This window comes from Varroa jacobsoni, unplaced genomic scaffold (genome assembly GCF_002532875.2).
Source record: "Varroa jacobsoni isolate VJ856 unplaced genomic scaffold, vjacob_1.0 scaffold_38, whole genome shotgun sequence".
NCBI classification, from domain to species: Eukaryota; Metazoa; Arthropoda; class Arachnida; order Mesostigmata; family Varroidae; genus Varroa; species Varroa jacobsoni.
Genome location: NW_019212940.1, coordinates 117,776 through 136,997, shown reverse-complemented (window position 1 = coordinate 136,997; position 19,222 = coordinate 117,776). Strand labels below are relative to the sequence as shown.

General features: G+C 39.8%; 1 protein-coding gene across 1 annotated transcript in view; it reads right to left on the bottom strand.

Annotated features, from left to right (window-relative positions):
* The window catches only part of nompC (no mechanoreceptor potential C), a 93,036-nt gene that overhangs the window by 44,049 nt on the left and 29,765 nt on the right, over positions 1-19,222 (bottom strand). The window contains exon 5 of the mRNA XM_022832134.2: positions 5,346-5,447. Within this exon, the coding sequence (XP_022687869.2) occupies positions 5,346-5,447 (102 nt within the window). The remainder of the gene's footprint in view (positions 1-5,345; positions 5,448-19,222) is intronic.

The following is a 19,222-nucleotide window of genomic DNA, read 5'->3' as shown; positions in this document are numbered from 1 at the left end:
TTTTTTTTATTACATCTACTTCATTCATGAATATTCAACCAATCGTTCAACTATATCTCAAATCTTGTAGCCTTTAAGTACAGAGGAATGATATATCCATTTTCAGATATACTTGTTAAGGGTAGCATTAGCCCGATGTTATGCAGCCAACGATTAGGCGTAGTTGTGGAATCAATTGGGTCGTGGGCTTAGGACTAGAAAGAGTACATTCCAAAACGAATTGCGATAACAGCTTGCTCAGTCGATTCTAACATTAATTGAGTAATTCAGTAGGACTACCTTACGGAACACCAAGGAAGTACTTCAGTTGGCAAACATCTCTATGTACATGGCTAGCTCTCCATTACAAACACTTCCCATTAATAGTGTATTGTAGGAAGTCAGCACATTGGCCTGAAATTGTTTGTTTGAATACATGACGCCAACGTAAGAATTAAGGCGCAATTTTTTGAAAGTATTATACACTTTAGAGATTGAGAAATTACTCCAAATAGCAGACAACTTATTGTTATGGTAGAATTGGCCCTGTCTTTAGGTAGCCCTTACAGGTACTTTACAAGTATAGGCACTTTGTGACCGGGAACGTTTGTTCCTTCAATGTGTTCAATTTTGTTAGCTTCTTCGTATTTAGTGTTCAAAAAACCGGACATTATCAACCTTTTTTCAGGCATTTACAAATAATTTGCTTGTAATATCACAGTTTGTATTGAAATTTTGGAACGAATACGTTTCGTCCTTGGCGCAATTTTTTCATGTAAATTCATGTTCAAAGATACTCTATCGATTGGATATAAATAAAGAAAATAAACACAAATAAAACTGATCACGATTTTTCGGCTTGATTTCACTGATCCCAGGCTATATTTTCCTTGATGGCACTAATTCATAAAGTTTGCACCTCTTTTTGCTTTTTGTATAAAATAAATAAATATATATATACATATAAAATTTATGCACCTTACTGCTGACAGCTGGATAACTATCGATGTTTAATAACTTTTCTTCTGTGGTTCTTCTTGACGGAAACAAAGTAGTGACAGATTCCCGGTGGGATCTTTATATACACTGACAAACAACACGACATACTGTAAAAACGCTACATGATTCAACAATTTTGCCGATTTTACCTGTAATTTCATCTCGTAGTTAAACTGTCGCTGCAATCAACGACACCTTTGGGAATGACTACAGAACATCTGATGTTTGACTTTTAATGAGCCCCCCTATACCTTTCAATGTGATCTTGATAAAAAGCGACTGTTTTTTCATTGTCATGCCAATTTTTCAGTACGTAACCGTACTTAAAATATACAATTATCTGCAACTCGTGTTTTGTGAACGATAAATAACCTATAAATAGCGTCTTATTTAGTTAACGGCTGATCTAGTTTTCTGAGGTAACATTTAGACTAATCTATCATGTCGGCTCGCAGCTAAAGTTATCACATGTTATCGGGAAATAAGAAAACTACTTTGGAAAGTGGATCGCAACATTTCCACTTGGATAAACAGCTTCTCTTTTTTAAACATCTGATTTCAATCATACGTTTGTTCGAAGTCTACAATGAAGATTCAACTAATCAATGGCGAGAAACATTGTACTTATGTATATCGTAGCTAACGATCTTCATATTAACCACTTCATTTATTACCGAAGAAAGCTTGACTGTGGTAGAACTTCAGGTCTACCTCAAGCTGTACATTTCTCGTTGATTAATTGCTAACTTAAATATATATCGCGATGCTTCGAGTACATGAAGTTTAAACTTCTGATTTTAATACACGCATATTCTTGGTTCATTTTTCTAACGTTTATGAAAGAAACAGGTTTGGCACGTCAAAAAACTATCAAGTAAGTTATAATTAGCATACATGTATTAATACAACTTACAACTAGTCTCTATTTGACGCTACTTAGACGTTGGGCCATGGGTTTATTTTTACTAGATATGATCTCGGCGTTAATAACCCTATACCGGCGTATAAACAAAGTCGTTCTTAGATACGGAATTTTCTTTTGTAACCTTTCTCTCCTTATGGCGCACCTATTTCTGTTCCTTTCGGGGCCACTCGAGATATTATATGGTCACCATGTTCCATTGACCAGAAACGACGTCAGGATGAAACGGAAGTCTGCCATATAGGAATGATATTGAACACCACCATACGTCTTCAGGTTCACCCTCACTTTGACTTCTATCTTTTCCGGTGCATTTTTGCATGCCTTTTTTTTGCATGATTCCGTTTCTTCGCATGGGTTTTGCTAACTTCCCCCATAGAGATTCGACCCTGCTATTTGCAGTATACCCGCTTGTCATTGTTGAACGCTTCGTATGAGTAACAAAATACCAGCTAATATACTCGTATTGTCTTTATATAGAAGAGGAGGTAAGATAGAAAGTGGTAGCCTGATTCTTCGCAGGATTTAACCAACTAATCTTTCGACCACGCTTAGTAAATGGCAAAATGACGTCTATATTCCTTTTGCGCGTTTCCCAATTCGAAAATGCATCTCTGATAAGTTTATCTGCTCAAATGTCTGTCCTGCCTATGTCTGTCCGTCTGTATAGATAGTTTGAACTTCTCTCTTTACATCCCCCCACTGGGCTTGGTGTACTACGTACTCTCTCTCTCTCTCTCTCTCTCTCTCCTCTCTTTTACTATATATATATATATATATATATATATATATATATATATATATATAGAGCAAAAGAATATATATATATGAAAATAGAGTAAAAGAATACGCAGTGCTGAGACGGAAAGAGATAGTCGACTGGAACGCAAAAAAGAAGTGGTTCACCTCTTACTTAATACGAGTCTATGCGTCATAATCCGTTTTTGTGGTTGCTTGCCCTCGTATCCATATTAGTGCAGCAGTAATGGGTTTGCTTATTAAACATAGAGATAGGTAGTGATCTAAGTTTGAATCCGGACGTGATGCATTTTATTTCGTGCTGGGAACTAGCCAACTTCAGAACCGGACGTTAAAATTGAAATATTTCAATATGTTTGGGCATTGTACTTGCCGAACATTCAGAGTGACATAACCGTAAGTGCCACCCATGAATGATACCGTGCTAACAATGACAACTATTTACAGAATAGTCAGTACGGTGAGAATATAATCAGTACTCGCGATAGTAAAACACTTAAGACGTTAACGACTGTGGTTTTACAGAATAGCTGGTAGGAAGCGCGTGTGTTTAGGTCTATAACTTTGGATGAGAAGCAGTGCTATAAGTTTTGGCAGTGGCAAAGCAGAAACAGGAAAGCGACGAGAAGAACGAGCAGCCATGTGGTTGGACGTGAATTTATATGTGACAACGAATACACGTGAAATGATATCTCGAGCAGAGACAGAATGCACAGACAGAATGTTCTCTCAGAAACCTGGTGGATGAGGGGCAGGATGGGTACAACACTGTGACAGGGGTAACAACAAACACAGCGGAATCACAGCTGCGTATAAGCGTGGTAAGATCATATGCGACGCACATCAAAGAATAACAACAACTAAAATCAAAGGACAGAAAGAGGAATTAGGGGCGGGAGGCGCAGATGGACAGGACATTCTTTTCGAGCAATGAAACTAAGGTCAAAATCATCCGTGATGTCGTCGTTGTGTGAACAAACCTACAAATACGCACAGCAGATCGAAGCACACGGACAATTAAAACAATGTAGGTAAGCACATAAACAAATGCCCGAACAAACAAGCACACCCGAGCCCCGATAGGAGGCAAAGAAGTTGGGTATACTTTCGTTGGTGGACGCCAGCGTTTCCATCAACAATATCGTGGACCATAGCAGCTAAGTGCCGGAGGAGCAAAGATAAACAATAACATGAGCAACAAAGACCGCACTAATGGCAATAGGACCAATTTAAGCAGGACAAAAAATAACAATGTCCAGGGAGCGAACAGTACAGAAGAACGAAGAAAGCCAATAAAAAAAAGAGCGACTGTGTTTCGGAGTCAGACACTACCCTAAAGAAAAAAATACATATCAGCATGTAGGGGCTAGCAGTGGACTCAACGAAGATTTCCGCGAATAGCGAGAGATCTACTGCTGGTACGTGTAAAACTTGTGGAAAAGCAGAGATGATAGTGCCGGTTATCACAGAAGCCCAGCAACAGAGCTGCACCTAGGTTGGACTTCTTGATTCTGTTGTTTATTAGTATTCGTCGATTATTGTCCAGGGTACGGGGTTTGAGTAGATTTAAGGACTAATGCGCTCAAAAGGGAAATACTAGGTACCTTATGTTGTTTCTATCGTAGTTTTGGATACATGTCCGTATATAGTAACCCCATTTAGGATGCGTTATAGCGCAAAATAAGTACGTTTTTTATCTTGATGATTGCAAACTGTGATCTATCTATTATAGAAACTATTCAACTGTATTAAAAAAAATAGCTATATAAAACCCGAACCACATCGACAAACATTGCATCAAATGGTCTTTTTTTAAATAACTATATATAATTAATATTAACAATCAGAGCTCTTTTGTGGGGAAAACTTATATGTATATGACATCAACTTTACCCGGGTTTTACCTTATATGTACATACCTTTTTCGATAAATGCCGTATATATATATATATATATATATATGTGATAAGATACTGGCAACATGGCTGGTGTAATTTCTTGCAAATACATCGGTATATGAATTAACTTAGCTTCAAACTTTTATTTTGCCATTTTTTGTCAAAATATAGAAACAACGGAATGTTTTTATGGCTTCTTGTTCGCAATGTGTAGGTATCATAAAATGCTCTATATGGCTACGACATGTTTAAATTTTAAAGGGATACCTCAGTCTTTCAAAGCTTCAAAAGCAGATGTACCATTCCTGATAACGATGTTTGTAACGTTTAAAAAACAAAGACATATACGCTTTAAATTTGCCTGCACATGAATACATAATAAATTGAAATCGAGTAAAAAAAACGTACCTAATGATAAAAGCAAGACCCAATTTCCGAAACGAACCTATTCCGAAGCAAAGAACTGAGAAAAATTTTCAGAGAAATTGAGTTTTGAATATTTTAATACTTCATGCTCTGCTTGTTATCGTTCAGTAATTTTCATATTTGCTTTAGGAATTAAATTGATCTGAAGTAAATCAGAATAAGTTGTTAACAATTCTCCGCGGGCCCTGTGACACACTGAGAGGTACCAGGCTTGAGCTTGGATACACAAGGGGTACATAATTATTCGTTAGACTGATTATAGCTAACTAGCCAACTATCGAACTCTCATTAGCTAACGGAGAAAATAAATGACATAAAAAAAAAGAGACAAAGAAATAGACGAGCTGACCCGTTCCACTCACCTTGGCTCGTGCATTGACATTTTGTCCGAGGTCGAGGAATTTGTCGGCTATCCCCACTCGGCTGTCTTTTACGGCGTACATTAGTGGTGTGAGGCCCGTTGCCTGATCCCGTAATGGCACAGGAAAAAGGAGCAAGGAAAATTATTATTGCAATGAATGTTAATGAAAATCATCAGAAATTCTTATCTTGAAGCTCCTGTGACACGCTTTGCTTTATTCTATCAAGTATAACGGTAATTTTGTTTCAAAGGACAAATGCTATAGTAGAAGAAAAATCAAATGTACTATGTAATACTTACTTCTTAATTTATGTGTGTAATAAATATACTATATGTTATACATGCATTGTGTTTATATTATTCATCATAAGAACTTTCTTACTTAAGACCTGTTCTCTACCTGTGATAAACATTACGTTGTTGAGTACAGTGTATCTGTTGTCTGCTTGATTAGATCAAATTGCAGATATTATTCTTGAATCTGTCAAACTAGAATCTTCAGAACTCTCAGTTCAAAGAGGAAGAAGCAAATGTGCTCGGGTTTGTACTACTAGCAAACGTTTTACTGAGGCGTCGTCGTTGCTGTTAGATGTCGTCCCTTTCTTCAATGAACGTCTTCGCCCATGTTGGTTTAATATGGAACTATACTTTGGCCCTGCGCCAGAATCCCAGACAGCTAGTCGTCAAATACTGCTCTCCTAAGAGAGAGGTCATATGGTCACTTGACAAGGACTCCTGGAGTATATGTCTATATCTCAAAGCCATTTCGATCCCGCTGGATAATTTGGGCGTTATCTAAATACACTATAGCCGGTTAAAAAGCTATGCCTAAACGGTGAATGGGCACAACCTAACCCTTGATTCACGACGCATCATATCAGTGGATTATATTAGGGACTCATCTTCTCCCCAAATAGAACGTCGACGCATAGTGAAGGAAGAACATTGATGTCGATGCCGGCCGTTGTTCGCGTACTGAGTAACATCACGTAAACTGTTCACTATTGAGCTGCTACAGCTACGAGATTTAATGAAATTGTTAATTAGCTACGCTAATCATCTTGTCAATTCGGCATGATGAATGAACGCATTATAGAAAGGCTGCTACGGTGACAGGCCATTGACGCGACAAGAAACCCAGTAGCAGGCTTAACTTTTCCAATTGCTAATGGATTGCACTTCGGCTTTGCCATTTTTCCAATGTCTATTTTGTAAGATAAAGATCAGATTTCTTGTTCCAGATATATTTGTCCTTTATGCACTCCGTATTGATTTTTAATCACCTCTCTGTATTTTTCGTCCGCTACCCCCCTTAAGTATTACTTATAACCAAGCATTAGCCAAGAATCACATTCTAACTATTCAGGTAAGTGAGCGAATGTAATTAAAGAGATACATGTAACTATTCATTCTGGCCTAGTTTTCCCGTGGGTGTGCTGACTACTAGTCGCTGAACGATTATCGGTGATGCGTCAAATTTCCTCTGCGGTATCCGAAAAGATCGGCCATCTGCTGTAGCGTTTACTACCTAGATCTTCTAATAACACCGTGCGTTTATCCCCATATCGAATCAACTAGTCAGCCTCAAAAAGGTGGATATGTTTGTAAAGCTCCGCGTACCAGTATACCGCAATGGACGTGGCAATAGTAAAAAAATAATAGAAAAATAAAAACAGGTGATATAGGTGATTTAGTAAGTGGTACAGCGAGCTAAGATGGTTTGGCACATTTATCGGTATATTCGTTTGCCCGATTAGAATCATCTGTCGTCATAGTAACGAAGCTGAGGGCTTGTGGAAGCTAATCTTCAGCGGAAAGGTCACGTTCTGACCGCGATGATCAAAGCGTAAGTAAATGAATGAGCACGTGTGGAAACCAGTCATCATTACCGTTGTTGGCTGATATTGCCACATATCATCTATCTTTCAAAGAGACTCCTGTATGTCTGATTATGGATATTGTCAGTCAAATATGGAAGAATTCCATGTCCGGATAGAGCGATAATAGCTATTTATCCTTATATCAATTACTGGGAGCAATCTTAACTACCTTAGGTGCGATTTCGTGTGTGCATCATCATTTGTGATGCTTACAGGGCAGACAAATGTAAAGGAGCGTCGCAATACTGCTATAATAACTGTTACAGCTGATTCGTTCGCTCACATATACAAACTGGTTCCTCGATTTCCGCATCTGTTTATCGCTCTTGATATGTCCTAGCCTCGTTCATATGAATTGAGCGCCTTGCTTCTTTTTTATTATATGTAAGTGCTTTTTGTATGGTAGAAAGTTTTCCAAGCTTCTACGCAGTCTGTGCTGCGTTTCTACGTCTGTTGAGATTCAGCAGCAGTCGCAAGATAAGTGGCCAGCTGCTTCTGAACGTAGAAAAGCAATTCAGGTCACTGACTAGTGTATTAAAGTTCGTTTGTGGTATATGTAAGCCAGTCAGGTTCAAAAATGATGTTTACTGCTCCAATGACCGAGCAGAAAACGTTTCGGCTACATTTTACGGCTTATTTGTTCTATTGACGAGCACAATTTTTGCTTGAATCCTGAAAATTGACTCGTCTGCAATATAGAACCGCATTTATGACGCGCACACACTTCTAAATAGAGTGCACAAATATGGCGTAAATATTAAACGTTTAAGATTCGATTTCAATAGCTAACCTTGTCACTAAACAGTGTTATTTTTATTATTATATTATAACAGATTAGTTTAGTTGACGTATGGCGTAATGTTTTCACTATAACAACAAAAGACCTGAGGGTAGGCCATTAATGGAGGCAAAAATCCTTCTACGTTGGGTGTTTTTCTATAGTGACTCAAAGGTCAGGACAAAGAGCTGCTAAGTTTGATAGTATCTTTCGATTCGGTAGGCCATTCGAGCATTGGCTTAATGCAGTTTATTGCCTTTTGTTTATCAAATCGCTTCTCATGGCATTTTTAGGTTAATTTTTCATTAGTTCAAAAGAACATTGTCTACAGAGGCTTGCGTAACCACTGATTCGGACATAATCGCTGCTCATTGCACACAATTTAAGTAAATTTACTCGGCAGAACGACCCTGAGCAGCTGCTGATCTCTAGCGATAAATAAAACACGTCCTTGGCCTTTTAGCCCGTCACCATTTACAAACCACTTTTATCTAAGGATTAGGCCTTTTTCCTTAAAAGTAGGGAAAGGAGAATAATAATTTGAGACAGATGATCGCAAAGAAATCCTATTCACTTTTGTCCTGGTTATCTAATAATTAATAAACAGCGTGTACCTACGAGTATAATCTGTAGCTTTGTCACTCTGAAATATTTTTCTTAACAACTTTCCCCCGAAAGCTTATATACCTAAGGATCATTAGGAAAACCTAGTTCTTCCTGTATTAGGGCATGTAGGCTTCACGCGTCGAAGCGCGTTACAAGCTATAGTACGTTTAGTAAATAACAACCAACGCTTGTTTATGGTTGAGCCGGTAGTTTTCGACGCCTTTTTTCAGCTAAACGGCTTAACGCTCCGGTCTCTAGTATCCCCCTTGCTAGACAATAAGATGCGTTGGCTTAAGTTGTAAGATCCGCTTCTACAAGAATCTTATCAAGCTTTGTTACTTCCAAAAACATTGGTCGAAAGATGAGTAAGTGCCAGGTCACGGGTCCTCACTGAATACGCATCATTTCGATGTATGGGAAAGTAATATGGTGACTAGTTTAAATCACTTTGTACTGTAATCATACTTATCAATGAACTGAACTTATCTCTTGTTAGAAATGCTATGTTGTTTTACCATTCTGGTAACATTAGGAAGCCTTAGTTACTATATAAAAAAAAATTGAATTCCTGCTTTATCTAGATATATAAGCCCTATTGCGGAAGCTAAAATCCAGACTGAGTTTACGTGCCACGAATTTCTAGGAAAAATGGCATTTTAAGTGTGCGACTAACGCAAAGTGCGGAACCGTTTACAAGACTCTCGTGCAAAGTCGATGCATCGACCCTCAGTCTCTCGTACCAATTTCTAGTTGCTTTCGTATAGATGCGCTCTCTGAAGTTCAACTTTGTGACACAATTCCACCCGGAGGAGCTCTTGCTTAGTATCAACTTCCCCTCAAAGACCGCTGAAGGAATAGCCCGACTATGCGCCAAGACCCTATCCCCCTACGCACAATATTTAGTTTAAGAGGGGGTTAAAATACACTCATAGAACCCACTCATAGGACTTCTCATCGCTGGAAAACGCTGCTAGGAGTAATATAAGCGAAATTTAACTTGGTAGCATGCGCGAATGGCAACCATGAACCGCTGAATCCGTCAACTACTTTATCAACCTTTGCATACGTACGTAAGTATCTCCTACAGAACGGTGACGGCACATTTATTTATTGGCTTGATAAAGCGCAATTGTCTGAAAATGTTACAGTCTAAAGTGCCGTAAAGCATGAAATGTCTCGCGACGATACCTCGTGAGACGTTTGTTATTTGTATTTAATATGGGCTTTTAACAGGCAAATTGTAATGCTTTACGAATATGAATTCTAACTGAAAAAGACTTTTGCGAAGGCAAATAAAGCGGAGTTCAAGGCTGTGGTAGAAGTCGATCTATTTTACCCAAAGTGCAGGGGTGTCAGCACTTCGAGCTAGCACATGTAAGCATACCATATTTGTTTAATACCGTATTTATTTGTGAAGTCAAATGAATGAGGCGAAGAAATTTGACAAATAAGTGCTCGATGATTTGAGCGACGATTGAGCAGAGAAACATAAAGCTATTTGGTTCTCCTTTCGTAAAGCCTGTCGTAAAAACAGTGACCTCCTTTTTGCACGGAATTGTGACGTATGATAAAAAATAGATCCCTTGGGATAATGGCAGACGGTGACATTAGTGTGTCTATGCAGTTGTACGTGCAGGACATCGTCCTTAAGCAAACGTACAGCTGTAAAAGCTTATTTTCGTTCGTTTGTTGGCGTAATGCGGGTGTCATCCCCTACAGCTACATGAGTCCTAGTCCGTCGATTATTGCTGAAGCCTACTGCCAGCTATTGGACATGATAACACTTACGCATTATGCAGACAATATTACTGAACGGAGATGAACCCTTTTTATTCATGACATTATATCACGACAACGCTTGACCTCGTACCACAAAAATTAGGCTGGTAAAAATGCAGGTGTTTTGGTTGGAGGCCTCTTGTCAAACAGTTCTCCCACAATCTACCATTATATATTCTAAAATTTCGATAACCTCTCTAGAGTAGAATTATCAAAATCGCCTTTCAAGGCTTTATGGACTCTGGGAGTAGATCAACATCAAATGTTTAATTACAACATTTACATGGCAGAAGGTCGAAGGCCGTAAGGGCGCACACCTCGATCGAAAGCGAAAGAACTAAGCCTCTAGAGAAAAATTCTAAAAGTTAAAGTTCACAGTGTTTCCGTGATGCTGAATGATCTAATAGCTCGAGCCTCATCAAACGCAGTATGTGTTTTTAAGTTTTTCTTCTACATACGGCGTCTATGCATTACGCCGCCTGTCTAAGAAAGATGAACTTTTTCTATCCCGTAGCGTTTGAGTGATTCATTGCGTATTACCCATTATGATTTAGAGCCATATCATTCATATTGCTTTTGTATAATCTTCCACGCGACTCTTTGATTCGTACGCGTCTCAAATCCAACCAGAGAACACACGCTCGGTAAAGATCGATTTGAAAACTAAAATACATTGATGTATCCTTAAATGTTTATGGGAAGTGCGCTAATTTGTTCAATTAAAACGGTGCAGCTTTCTGAGTGAAACAATTACGAGGCGCTGGTACCTATTAGTGGAACTTTATTATGTAGTTTACGGTCAGTACCCAAAAGTGGCTCGTTTTTGTATTACTGCGACTATTCTAAAACTAAAACGCCAATTTTGATAACAATTTGGCTGAACTCCTAACACTTCACTTATGAAAAAGTTCTCTTCCCTTATAATAGCATTGATTACATATGATCCTTCTGCCGCGTCTGTTTATCTGTCTGTGAGATGAGAAGATCGTTTATCCTGGAGGGGGGGGGGGGGGGTAACAACCTCCTATCTCCATCGGTAGAAGGATGCGGCTATCATTCCGTCAAAAGCGGCGCTAGACCGTTGAAGTGTTAGTTCTCGTACAGGCAGTAGCGGTTCTCGATGATTTGGGCCTTCCACGCAATAAAATCTCCTCCCTTATTTCTCAGCAGACACTCAGACGATAAAGCACCCGTCTTAGTTCTTGTAAGTAGAAGTGACACATGGGATGTTCGAATAAATCGACCTTTAGACCTATTTGACTGAAGAATAAGAGCGCCAACACTGGCTCGTGGTGCCCACATGCACGTGAATACTAAAGCATATATTGTTGGCACAGGTACGAATATTGCCTGCCTGAAAGTGAGCAAGTAGTAGAATGGTTGCGAGGGTCGTTAGCATTGCGTAAGCCGAGCGCCACTATTACTTGATAGGTGGGTTTCATTCCATTAGTGAGGCAGTTCCGGAAGGCTTAAGGTGAAAACTGTAGCTTCAAACGAAGTTCACAACATTGGAACAAACGGCCGATCATTGTCGAAGGAACTAGTAATATATATATTCAGTCACTCTAACGCTACGCCAAAGGCCAAAGCACATTTACGTTTCGAAATTTCGAGTTCGATACGATCGAAAATAAAATCATATCCCCCTTGACAAATCGAAGGATAGCGTTGAAGCAATTGCACACTACAAAAATTAGGTGTTTAGCTGGCACACAGATAGCTAGGTCGGCAAAGAGATTGCAAGGGTATCGATGTAACCGATCTTCTCGAATCTGATATAACCGATCTTCACAACAGCCAAGAACGTCGATCTTTTAAAAAACTAATGATTTCTTCGGCGTTATACCACAGTTTGATAGAAGATAGGGCATTTTTGCCGGAGCTCCAGAAAATATCACCTTACCTAAGCAGTATCTAGCGTCCACGTCGTCTCCCGAGAAATGATACCGCGATAGCCATCTGAATAGAGTTGTAATATCGTCACAAATTAACTAACAACTGATTCTATTGCTACGGTAGCTGTCGCTATATAGAAAAGAATTGCTTATTGTGATTTGCAATGGCATTAATGTACGAAACAATGTGCACCCTACACGTCTGTAGCCTGTATCTTCTGTCGCTTGTGGGCCATAAATACCTACTACCTCATTATCCGCCTTTATGGATGGCTGCTCCACATGACAAAAAACACTACATTGACCTGATGTCGGATGTACAATTCTTTATCGGGACAGAGATTTTTCGAATAACCGCTAGTGCGGTAAGGCGACCGAGGTAAGGAGAAGCTGAAGTTAGATCAGCGAATACAATGTACGCTCGCAGTCTTGTCTGAAGATCTTCGTCATGTCGATACATAAGTGGTAGATAAAGCTTCGTCTTGAGACGTTTAACTAACAGCTTGCAGACCCATGCACAAACGATCTTAAGTCAGAGAGTTCCAGGGCAACCTACTAATGTCAAATCTGATATAGCTTAAGAGAAGATAGAGAAGTGTATTGTAGGAAGCCCATAGCAGTCGTTGTAACTGTTGTACTACTAAAATGGCCTCTTTCATATTACAGTTGACTATATAATGCATAGAGTGTGTGCCCGGCTTGACGGCACCGAATCAGCCGTATGAATACACAAATTTTTTGTGTGTTTTTTTTTAATTTAATTCGATAACTTATGTATAACAAGGTGGCGAACTGAGATACGACTACCACAAAAAAGAATATTTACTTGCTGGTTGAATTATCAACATATTTTTTAATTTAGTACTTAACAGTCCCTTTTTTTAATAAAGTATAATAAAACAGATCATCAGTGCTAGTCCTCACACTTACAACAATATGATCGTCGTCTCAAATCACTATATATTGTTTCGTATAACCAGTAGTTCAAAGATAAGGTCATCAACAATTTTGAATCTATTCCGGGCTTATTAAAAGTGCGGGAAGGCGGCCTAAAAGAGCAGTACACAGACCTGACTGCCAGGTGGGAAAAACTCGTTTTAAAATCGCCCTATGGGAAAGCGATTTTCCCAGTAAGTTTCTCAGCCGCTTGTCATTGGAGGGGGGGGGGGTCTGGTAACCTGTTTTGGCGCGACCCCAAACAAATGACTATGCAAAAAAGCTACCTAAAGGCCACGCGAAGATTAAGCCCATAATATAAAGAAATTACATATGATCACGTTCTACAGAGGCATTTTTTTCCCTGTCATTCGATATTCTAGCATATGAAGACAGAGCTCTTTAGTGACTCGTAAAGATCTACGTTAGCGAAAGCAATTTGAAAAGATTAGTAAAAGGAAACGTCAGTTAAGTATTCTTCGAATATAATGGATATACAAGGTATGTTGTCTTTTAACATACAATCAGATGTTTTCGACCTAATACCTATCAAGATATTGAGGTAGGGACGATGTCAGCAGAGAAATACTTCACATTCATAAGGGACGAAAGGTTCGTATCGATGGAAATAGGTTGTTATTGTGATTAGCATTGTTGTATCGGATCGTCTATCGTACTATGAGAAAAAATGTTTGGACAAGGTAAGCATCCTTTAAATGTCACTAAGGAATTTTTATGGGGAGCAATATTGGACACGATGGCGGTCGGACGGGGGTTGTTCCAGTATGTGTGCATGCAAGCGACTGAAATGGACAAATAGGAGTGCACCGATCATGGCAGGTGCTGGTCATTATATAGTATTCACATGATGACTCCGACTCAATCCCACTGCTTTACATCGAGCTACCCATCTACAGTAATAGGCATGTAAACAAATAATAGACCAAATGTAGGCGAATTCTAACCCCACCTGTTTCCTCACCGCACCCATGGACTCAACTTACACATCATCTACCATGAGAGTGACTGCTATATCGTATGCTTTTAAGAGGCAAACGCATACTTTTCAGCAAAAATCTTCTAATCTAAAGTAGTATTTTCGCTAGAAGTCGAGTCCTTGTTTTGCGGTAGATACCTTCAGAGCAGAAATAAAAGCAACATCAAGAATTATGTTTGGCTTTTGCTGCGTAGCCTGATACCCTCGATTGATTGCCATTTACCAAACATTTTACGATGAAAATATTTACGATTAAATTTCACTTTCTACTGACATTTCTCCAGACCGGAATTACGTTCAGGGATAAAAATTGTTTTTACTCGCTAGGTGCTTATATTTTCAAAACGTGTTCGTATCAGCATTGCTTAAATTGTAATACTTTTATGTTATTTTTTCAGTTTTCTTACCTACAATAGTGCAAACTCGTTGTAGTAAAACTAACTTGCTTAGTTCGTCTCAAATATCTACTAAGTCGACATATTATTTTATAGTTTGCCCTAATCGAGGCTTCGAGGCGGTGGATTCTAGTGGTTTGTCCTTCAGACTTCAGAGCCCTTCTTGGGCTTGGTCGAATGGTTTTATACTAAACGTATACTGATGGATTAGGGAAAGAAGGTTTTCACTCAATTTTCGTCGTAAGTGATTTCGATGTTTCAAAAAGCTAACTGCGCGCAATAAGGCGGAACATGTGTTTTTTTGTGGACAACTACTTGCTAGCCCCAAACAATAGATGTAGCACATGCCGCTAGTTTCAAAGTCAGACTTGCTGTCGCCTTGTTTGGCAATATCTACTTATTTGGCTAGAGCCAGCTTCGTTTAGGTCTCCCGAAAATGAGGAAAACCGGTCAAGAATTAGTGATAATTAGTTTTTACCAGTGACTTATTGTTGTTTTGGAGTGCACGCTCGTGCATGACCAGAATATCACAATGCCTCGTGTGTCTGCAATACCGTATAGGTTTCAAGCAGAATCGTTCCATTGTTTTTTGGTGCCTGCTTTGTACACCTCCGCGCGGATACTCAAAGTCAGCGTCTCAACTACAAGGCAACGTTACCCGAATCGAGAAGAGGGCGACGACCGAATGGCAGATTTTCGCTTGCTGTAACAATTGTAATAGATTGCATACTGGGGTCCCTACTTCGTTCTTCTTTCCTTTTGATTGAAATACAGCACCTCAAGTCAGCATTTGCCGTCGTGAGCATTTTCTGTTCTTTAGATTTCTGCCAGTACTCAGCAGTGGTGTTACATTTCCCTCGTCATTTTTTTGTCTCGGTCCTTTTCTCCGACTGTACCCACTTAGCTTAGACAAGGATGTAGTCTATCAGGCTTGCGGCAGAGATCAGGACAAGTTTAGTCGTACAATCAGTCGCAGCCGTAGCAGCAATCCGATTTAGCACAGCGACCTCCGTGACCGACTGAATGTCCCTACCCATCGCATCTGCTCCTTCCCTGGTTTTCTATCTACTGACATTCCTTTTCGGGCCATCATTATTGAAGGTGTCAGTACGCGAGGCATCGTGGCCTCGCCTCCGGACACCTTTAATTACGAAAACTATACTAAGAACAGCATAGTCCACAATTTTCTCGTTGGAGCCAGCCCAAGCTAGTTATCCAGCCTTTTTTGCTTTAGGCCGAGTAAACAGCGGGTTTGCTACTGGTCTGTGTTTTAGGCAAAAAGGAAATGTTGAAACGCTTTCGTTATTTGCATACGTTCCGAGTTGAACGGGAAAGACAGAGCGCGGGCGCGGCGATAAATGTACCGATTAGTTGAGCCGCTACCAGGCCCATAGCTTGGCTAGTCTAGATTCAACATAGTTTAACCTCTGATCCAGGCACCTCTTTTGCTTTAATTTGGTTCAGCCGATTAAAATCTTTAGCAGGGCTTCCATTGACTTCAACAGAGGCCTTTGTTTTCCTCTTTTATTTCTCATCGTCAAGAGACCTTAACGTTCTTTGCAAGCTCGGCCGACCCTTATTGCTAGAAAGACAACATCCGTCAATACACGTATCGAGATTACTATTACTGTTAATGAATGCTGATACTCATTTGCACCATCGCTACACAGTCGTTGTCCACGCTACCTTCTTCGACTTGTCCTTATACACAATTCGAATGGCGGTTTTCCCAACACTGCCATTAAAACAAAAAAAGACTTATAGTCAGATTCTACTGCTGTTAAAGTTCGCAGCGTATAGTCGCTAAATGCAATAAGATCATCATAGCTATCAGCCTCAACACCGTTTCTTTTTGCTGTCGATGGCGGCTAGATTAGTAATGTTGACAGGGAATGGGTGAAACAAAAGAGGGGGCAGGATACTAGCCATTTTTACTTTTTACTGCTTGTGCGCGAAGATGGCCAAAGTAAAGGCTTCCTGCAGTATCCATTATCTCTGCAATAACCCTTACTCCAGATCTGAACCCTGTCTCAAATGTATTAGAAGGCTGATAAAGCAGGAGCAGTGGGTTGGACCAGTGTTTATATATTTTTAAATTACTCTCTTTAAGGTTTACACCCAGTTAGACAGTACCTCTTCATATATGCGTAAGCTTGTGCTTGCCTCGCCTGTGCTCATGAGCCTGCCGCGGCAGTGGCGGTGTTGGCATCATCGACGTCTATATACCATCATCACTGAACGTCAACGAGCGAGCGAGAATGCACACTCTCGAGTTAAAGAAGAACTAGAGCGTCGGAGCCGAAGGAAGCTCTAAATTTTGAAAATGACGTTTCTAGCCAAGCCTCCGCACTGGCTGGGCGGCAGAGATGCCCTTAACTTGTTGGAAACCTATATTTGCTAGTGAGGGTACAGGGTTTGACTTGCTGAGATCCGTAGAGGTTATAACACATACTTCGCCTTATCTTGAGTAAACAATATCGATTCAGGGCGTAACGCGATGATGTTTGACAGAACACTGAAGTTGAGCTAGTAGCTGCAAATAAGAAGACCGGGCGTTAGCGGTAACCCAAGTCCTAAACTCTCCGATGGATTCTAGTGCGTAAAAGGAGGAATGAGCGAAGTGTTTAATAACGGCAGTTGGTGGGTACCGATGGGGTCCCTTCGTGTGTGCAGTTCTTCCCACTAAGATCGTATGCTTTGATTTCCAGCTACGTAGAGTCCTGCTTACTCAAGCAAGAAAGGCTGGTTCCGGCACAAAATTCGAGGAACCAAACGAGAGACTTCACAATGGCGATTAATGATTCCTCTATGTGGCTTTTCATAGACGAGGGAGAGACTGCACAGTGCACCCGGTAGATGGATATAAAGTTCGTAACTTTCTGTCTAGATCTGAAGATTGTAAGATTTACCTTGCGTTATCGCACATCGCCTATGGAAAGCCAGCATTGCCACCAGTTATGCTGGGCATTCGCTGAGAAGCTGCGAGCTATATTTACTGCTTCAATAGAACACTGAGCGACAGAAGACCAAACGGAGGACGACGACTAGGAACACCGCGAGTTCATGTTTGAACGCCGTATAAAGGGTCAACAAAGCACTGGCAGTGATATGAGTGTAATAATAAGCTGTGGCCACTACGAGGATAGGCCTACAGACGACACTTTGCATCCTTGGCGAAGGAAATACGATGCGCTCTGTGTTGCCCTTGACGAAAAATAGAATGAAACGGCAAAAGATTACAGAGGGAATACGAGAGGTAAACTCCAGGGTGCAGATAACAAGGTTTAAGCCACTTTAGCCGCTAGGGGGTCCGTGTCTATAAATAACAAAAACTCTGAGTAAATTTAAACCAAAAATACATTTTTTCCAACCAGCCCGCTCATCTGGCGCTCGAATAAAGGATTTTTAACGGGAGTGAAAACCCGATTTTGTATAACTGGAATTTTATAGAGGGCTTTTAAAAACTACTTAAGATGGCATGCCTGCACATCGACCTAGTAGCCATTAAACCATCATTAAAATTGAATAAGTATAACGGCAACAATTATCACTGCTTAGTGGTAAGTCAAAGATAACTTTTGAATTAAATTTAAATAATACAGGTAGTCAGCTATACGTCTCACAATATTATATCGTACATCACTACAGCAAGCACTATAGTTGACGGTCTGCAACGTCCTGCCTCATCGTTTAAGTTAGTAAAAATAAACCTATTGCACAATACAGGTCCTTAGACTATAGAGCGCATTGTAGGCTATAAGGACAGCATTGGATCGTAGGCACTCATGCGATCTTTATGTAATTTCACTGTTAAATTATGGATGAGTGCTTATTCTAAGTGGAACCGCGTGGCAATTTTATTTTATGTAGCTTAATGATCCGTTTAGGCTTCAGAGATAAAAAAACGTGCCGCCGGCTCTTCCAAATGACTTACGTAATTGGTACAATTTAACAGGCTTAACAAAAGCTGGAATCAGGCTCAAAGCGGTAAGTTAGCAATTCATTTCTGCTGTACTTAAAACCTGCTATTTTAGTGGTTGAAAAAAGCGCAGAAACATAGATTATTATTATTAAAAACTGTAGTTTCCCCCGACTGTACGACAACAGCTTTAAGCAAAGGGTCTTTTTCTATAATATTTTTGTTTAATGCACATATATATCTGTAGATAAAATAACCACTACATTTTTGTTAATCTCTCTGTTTTGTTCGAGGTGAAAGATGACCCACTTCCGTCTATTAAATTAAACTCAAAGACAGCCGTGCTTACAGACGGCTATTTCGCTGTCTCATAACATATGAAGTATAGACTATAGAGACCTAAAGATATAACTCGTCGGAATCGACATAAATGTCAATACCGTTTAGTATACGCTGGTGCTCGAGTGGACCCCACATTCTGAGACGGAGTGAATTTTCACGATAAGAACTTACGGACGAAATAGCTAAAGTATATCGTTTTGGAGATACGCCGCCACCTATGCTATCACAAGCATTTATTATACACAAATTACTTTAACTTTTTTTAGACTGACGGATATCTAGTTTCAATCAGTAAGTTCCCAATATTATCATTCCAACAGAACCGCAAGAGTTAACTGAATAGCTTGAAAA